The sequence below is a fragment of the Sinocyclocheilus anshuiensis genome, unplaced genomic scaffold, assembly GCF_001515605.1.
Source record: "Sinocyclocheilus anshuiensis isolate Anshui unplaced genomic scaffold, SAMN03320099.WGS_v1.1 scaffold2054, whole genome shotgun sequence".
NCBI lineage: Eukaryota > Metazoa > Chordata > Actinopteri > Cypriniformes > Cyprinidae > Sinocyclocheilus > Sinocyclocheilus anshuiensis.
This window is the reverse complement of record NW_015539961.1, coordinates 111855-118668: the sequence shown is the minus strand read 5'-3', so window position 1 is coordinate 118668 and position 6814 is coordinate 111855. Positions and strand designations below refer to the sequence as shown.

The 6814-nt window shown below is 39.6% G+C and overlaps 1 protein-coding gene across 2 annotated transcripts in view; it reads left to right on the top strand.

Annotated features, from left to right (window-relative positions):
- Positions 1-4667, top strand: part of LOC107687033 (activated CDC42 kinase 1-like) — a 17952-nt gene extending 13285 nt beyond the window's left edge. For both annotated transcript variants that reach the window (XM_016484170.1, XM_016484171.1), the window contains exons 12-14: positions 2467-2963; positions 3967-4062; positions 4157-4667. In XM_016484170.1, the coding sequence (XP_016339656.1) occupies positions 2467-2963; positions 3967-4062; positions 4157-4261 (698 nt within the window). In that variant the 3' untranslated portion in view covers positions 4262-4667. The remainder of the gene's footprint in view (positions 1-2466; positions 2964-3966; positions 4063-4156) is intronic.
- Positions 4668-6814: the final 2147 nt, after the last annotated feature.

The window sequence follows — 6814 nt, the reverse complement described above, 5'->3', positions numbered from 1 at the left end:
ACTTATGCTAACGAACTACTATAATAATAATGTTCATTTCAATCCGACATTCAAATTAAAATATTGAATAATATTAATAAGAGAAGCGGAGTTTCCCACAGACTTGCACTCTATTTGTGGCGGCATATATATGCAAATTCATTCTCTGCCAGCAGGAGGTGCTTGTAAAGCGGGAGAGATAGAGGTTTCCCCAGTAATGGCTGTACACAAGGCAGCGCTCAGCTGAGCTCACAAACGCTGCTTAGGCATTACAGGCAAGATGAAATGAAAATGACATCCATAATTTTAAACACCCACACCGGGTTTCGACTTTGACACGTGCAGTGCTCATGTTTATTCAACGAAGTCAATGCCTTTTGGAAAATCTATTTGTGGCGGTCAGTTTTGATATTGTGGCGTGCAGCCACAAATAAATCAATGTATGGGAAACACTGATCTAAATATAAAAAATTTAAATGAAACTTACCTGCTTGAACGCTTTCATTTGATCTGGGTGTCTTTTAAAGTGTTTTGTTAGTTTGGTGTGTTTCCTCCTTTTGATGTCGCCACGTCTCAGTGCTTTTATGAAGAGAGTGCATCTGCGCACCTTTCGGATAGTGCATCAAGAACCGGGTTGACCGGGTACTCGGTACCACCGGTACTTAAAAAAACCTGGTACTGTAACTTTTTTAGTGCTGACTTGGTACCAAAGTACCGGGTCTTTTGACAACACTACAGCAACGTATGCAACTCAGGAACCCGAGGTTACGTTAGTAAACGGAGCATTCCCTATTGAACGGTCTCGCCCATTGCGTTGTACGCTATGGGGAACGTATAAGCAAGTGCAGAAGGAAGCCGCTCTGCCAGCCCAGCCCCGGAGTGCCTGCAATGAGGGCTCCTATAAGCATGAGCCAAGAAAAGGGTAGCGTTTAGCCATCTGAGGGAGCTGTCAGGGCCCAGGCTCTGAATTTGGCCGAGGCTGAGCTGGAGACAACGAGGGCTTCGCAGGTTGCTGGGAAGATGGAGCCTTCTGGCTACCTGAACCAGCTGCCGTGCTGTAGCGCTTTGGCAGGAAGTGGCACGTGACCTGCATCGACTTCTGTGCTGCAGTGAAGCGCTTTGCAACTACGCACACGGCGGGGCCGAATTACCCCATAGGCGAGACGGGAGTCAAGGAAGGCGACTTTATCTGCGTCCTTGATCTCCTTCAAATCCAGCCAAAGGTGGCACTCTAGTACCACCATGGCTCCGCCAATTTCCTGTGCAATAGCCTTGGTAGTGCACAGAGACAGGCCAGTTGCTGTGCGCAGCTCCTTAAGGGCTGGACTCGTCCAATCCTCTGAGAAGTTTGGCTTGATACACTGAAGCACCACCATTGTGTGAAGCTCTGAGCCAACCTGGCCAGCTGATGAATAAGCCCTGCCTATTAGAGCCGAAATGGACCTGCTGGGCCTGGACGGGTGCACAGCATTGGCTGTTAGTCCCAGGGCCAATGGCAGGCAGAGATGTGCAGCGACCACCTCCTCCAGACGGGGACCTTGCCATATCGCCTTTCTTTTCAGCGCCATCAACAGAGGTGAGGGCAGCAAAATTAGAAGAGTGGAAGCACACAAAGTTCATTGTGAACTTCCGGGAAAACCAGCACTGGTTTCTGACGGGTAGAGATGTGCAGCGACCACCTCCTCCCGAGGAGGAGTTTGCCATATCCCCTTTTTCTCAGCACCATCAACAGAGGTGAGGGCGGCAGAATTAGAGGGGGTGCACCACTCTTTACTTATAGTTTGCTATCCACGCCAGCCCGTGTTAATTCATTGGGGAGAAGGGTGCCAGGGTCCTGTCCGGAAGCAGGGTGAAACTCATGCTGTCGCAGTGAGAGCAGTCTGTCTCAGTAAGCGCAGCCTCAGCATGCGCGCGGCCCAGGCAAGCAGCGCACTCACTGTGCCCATCTGAAGTGTGCAGGGGGTGCCCTGCATGAGCTGCATAAGCGGCATGATATTTGCAACAACGCAGAGGAAATTTGCTCTTGTAATCGTCGGAAAGCCGCAGGGGAGAAGGTGCAAAAGAGGAGTGTCTTCCTGCTGCTGGGGCTCTTCTACTTGCTGCTTCTTTTTCTGAGTCAACCGAGGAGATGATCTTTGCACTGAAGGAGAAAATTCTGACGAAATGGTGCTCAGAGCCAACTTATGTAACATTCGGCCCTACCCCTTTTGGTGGGCAGAAGCGCCATTTGTTCATGCAGATACACGAACGTTAACAAATCAGACATCTGTTTTCAGAGTAAACAGGAGTTTTCCCAAAGTATATAACACAATGGGAGAGACCGTTCAATAGGGAATCACAATTTCCACAAACAATTTAAGTTGCTTTTTCAACATGATGATAATAATAAATGTTTCTTGAGCACCAAATCAGCATATTACAATGATTTCTGAAGGATCATGTGATAATCTGTCCAGTCACATTCTGTGTCTTATTCTCAAACCTCAGGCATGTCAAGGAGTCTGGAGTCTGTCCCTGGTGTTCCACAGGACAACGGTCGAGGTGCTGGTGGGAATGCAGCTCAGAGACCTGACCCACGCAGACACATGCAGAGTAATTTATTGCAAGATCCACGCAGGTTTAGTGATGTTATTGTCGTCCCACCTTCACGGCTACCACCTCCTAGTTTCAAATGCATCAGCCCACCAAACACCGGCTTCAAATGCGTCAAACCCCAGATGATGATCCATGATCGGAGACCAGTAAACCCAGCGGGCTGGGCCCCTCAAACTCATTCACAGCTACAGTTCCAGTTCCAACAACAACAGCAGTGTTTAGTGAATAGTAACCTTGCCAGGATGACACATCTGGCCAAATCAAGCCCTCAATTAGATGATGGCCCTGAGAAAGAGAAGGAGAGAGAGGAGCAAGAGAAAGAAAGAGAGCGGGAGAAGGCAAAGGAGAGGTATCCACCACAAGTTGACAAGGAAGCAGTCATAGCGCAAGTATGAAGATTTCTTTATATTCAACAACTTTGCTTTGTCTTATCTTGTCTCTCTCTCTATATATGCGAGTATATATCAGATTAATTTTTTTAATTAATAGTTTTATTCAGCAAGGACACCTTATGTAACAATACACTTATTTCACAATTTGATTTGATACATGATACTTATCTCACTATACTTAAACACTCACTATAATTAAAAAAAATATATATATTAGGCCTACTTCTAAGACATGATAAACGGTTAACAAAAAGTACTGTTAATTAAAATGCTATTATTAAATTTGGTATTACATAAAGAATAGCTAAATGAATTGTATTCCCTAAGGAATACAAATATTCATGATTCAGCTTAGCTAAAAATACTGAATTTTGTTAAATAGCTACATAAGCCTGCACTCTGTCCCTGACTACATCAATTTAAAACGTTTTAAATATAGTATATTATTAAATAATGTATTTGTTATTTATTTATTATTAATAATAATTAAACATGGAATCTCAAATGTGTGACCTTCCAAACTTTTATTGTATCACTATCCATGATACTTGTTACATTTTTGTATTGCTATATTGACACAATATATTGATACACCCCTTGAAAATGTATAAAAATAAATGATGTTCTTTTTAACTTTTTATCAAAGAAAAAATGTCACAGTTTCCACAAAAATATTAAGCAGCACAACTGTTTTCAACATTGATAGTAATAAGAAATGCTTCTTGAGCACCAAATCATCATATTAGATTGATTTCTGAACGATCATGTGATTCTGAAGGCTGAAGTAATGGCTGCTAAAAATTCAGCTGTGCTATCACAGAAATAAATTACATTTTAAAACAGATTAATATAGAAAACAGTTAATTTAAATTTCAATAATATTTCACAATTCAGTTTTTTCCTGAATTTTGGATAACCTTTTTAAAAAAAAATATATATATATAGGCCTAATTCCTCTTTAATGTTGTTGCTAATATGTTAAATGCTGATTGGTCATTAGGTTCAGGAGGCAGTACATGGAGTGACCATTGAGCAGGTTCAGAAAGCTCTGTATCGCAATGACTGGAATCCTGTGAGGGCAGAGCAGCAACTTAAGGTAATAGAGAATTAGACCTTGTTCATTCAAAGTAAATCATTTCACTTTATTCGTTATTTGTACTTATTCTTTCGTGTTTGCCTTACATCATCAGACAGACCAGCTGTATTACATGACTCAGTGCTCTCGTGAAGAATGTCAAAAAATCCTCGCCCGCTACAACTGGGATCTACAGCTGGCAGGACGTCACATCATCTGACAAGACAGAGATAGGACTGTATGGGATAGATGGGGAGAAAGAGTTTAATGCAAGACTTACCATGGTTCTTAATTATTGAGGAGTTCATGTTTTTTGTGATATCACTGAATTGTCAAGAGGTCAAATAATCCAAGGCACACAAAAACCCTGTTTTTTCATCCTGAACAAGTTTCTATCCATCTCCAATGTGAAACTATCTATAATGACTATGTATAATGTGCTCGATTATTAAACTGGTGATATCAGTTATTTCAAATCTGTTTGGAAAGACTGCACAATCATTCATATTAAATGCAGAATGTCATTTCAGTTGCCATTGTGACTGTTTATTGTTACTTTACTATTGTTTGTATATAAATTAGGTTTGTTAAATGTTAAATGTATTAAATTCAGTGAAACTGTGTAAATGTATATGATGAAATTGTAAATATATTAGTGGTGTCAAATCGATTAATCACGATTAATTGCATCCAAAATAAAAGTGTGTTTACATAATGTGTGTACTGTTATTTATATGTGTAATACACACACATGCATGTACATATTTAAGAAATATATGTAATATATATTATATGTATTATAAATCATACATAAATATATATATATACATGCTTGTGTGTATTTATATATACATATAAATATACATAGTGCACACACATATGTAAACAAACTTTTATTGTGATGCGATTAATCAATTTGACAGCACTAAAATACATATGAAGTATTAGAAATATTTGTAACAGTTCAATAAAGTAACATGCATTTTTATTTGTCTGTTTTTTTATTTTCGTACATTATTAGAATTTAAAACATAAGAGGTTATGGAAAATAGCATGCTGAGTATTTTCCATAAAGATACATTTCAGTTTTCACTAGTGTTGTAATAAAAATTTTCCATATTGACTCAAAGTATCAAAGTTAAGGTACAAATGGGTATATTCATGGCAAGGACAAAGTGAGACACGTATAAAATGCTTACATATGCATTGAGATGAAAACGTCTTCCGACGTTTTGAAGATCAAGCTGTCATGCAGTTTTTAAGTTAAACCTGTGCTTGTAACACAACTTGACATTAAAATAAGATTTCAAATAGTAGAATATTGATTAACAAATTAATGTCCTGTGAAGTTACAACAACTCTAATGGGTCTTGAAAAGAACCTAAAAGAGGTTGCTGTATGTTTCTGTACCCAAAACAACCACAACGTGTCGCAGTAACACAAATGTTTGAGAGAAGGCTTTCAAAGAGTTACAATGTACAGGAGCTACTTAATTCTACTATCAATATTTCTGCTGTATAGTGGGACCACAACTTAAGGAAACATTGCTGTCTTCAAAACTCAACCTGAGGCATTTGAGCAACAAAATGTCGAGCCAACGCTGGATTTCTCTAGGTGCAGGAGAAACACTTTCAGGAAAAAGGTTCAAAAGCTGTCACTGTAAACCTTTCAAAAGGTATACATTTGTACCTTATTAACCCCTAAAGGTACCTTTTGAAAAGGTACCGCCCCAGTGACAACCTTTATAGGCTACTTTTTTTCTGAAAGTGCAGCATTTCATTCCAAACATGCCATTGTCATACAAATACATGTCAAATTCTTTGAGCCAGACCTCAATGACAGGAAACCTGTCTTAAGGCTTAAAGGGGTCATAGGATGCCCATTTTCCACAAGTTGATATGATTCTTTGATATGATGATATGAACAGTTACAGTTACAGTGGTGCTTGAAAGAAGTTTGTGAACCCTTCAGAATTCTCTATATTTCTGCATAAATGTGACCCAAAAGATAATCAGATTTTCTTTCAAGTCCTTCTCTTTCAAGAACTTTCAAGTCCTGAAAGTTGACAAAGAGAATCCAATCAAACAAATGAGACAAAAATATATACTATGTCATTTATTTATTGAGAATAATGATCCAGTGTTACATATCTGTCACTGGCAAAAGTACGTGAATCTTTGCTTTCAGTATCTGGTCTGACCCCCTTTTGCAGCAATAAATGCAGCTAAATGTTTCTTGTAACTGCTGATCAGTCCTGCACAACGCTTGTAGGAATTTTAGCCCATTCCTCAGTACAGAACCACTTCAACTCTATGGTGGGTTTCCTCCTACGAACTGCTTGCTTCAGGTCCTTCTACAACATTTCCTTTGGATTAATGTCCAGACTTTGACTTGACCATTCCAAAACATTAACTTTGTTCTTCATTAACCATTCTTTGGTAGAACGACTTGTGTGCTTGGGGTGGTTGTCTTGCTGCATGACCCATTTTCTCTTGAGATTCAGTTCTCGGACAGATGTCCTAACATTTTCCTTTTGCTTGTATAATTCAGAATTCATTGTTCCATCAATGATGGCAGCCGTCCTGGCCCAGATGCAGCAAAACAGGCCCAAACCATGATACTACCCCCACCAGGTTTCACAGATGGGATAAGGTTCTTATGCTGGAATGCAGTGTTTTCCTTTCTCCAAATATATCACTTCTCATTTAAACCAAAATGTTCTATTTTGGTCTCATCCATTCACAAAACATTTCTCAAATAGCCTTCTGGCTTA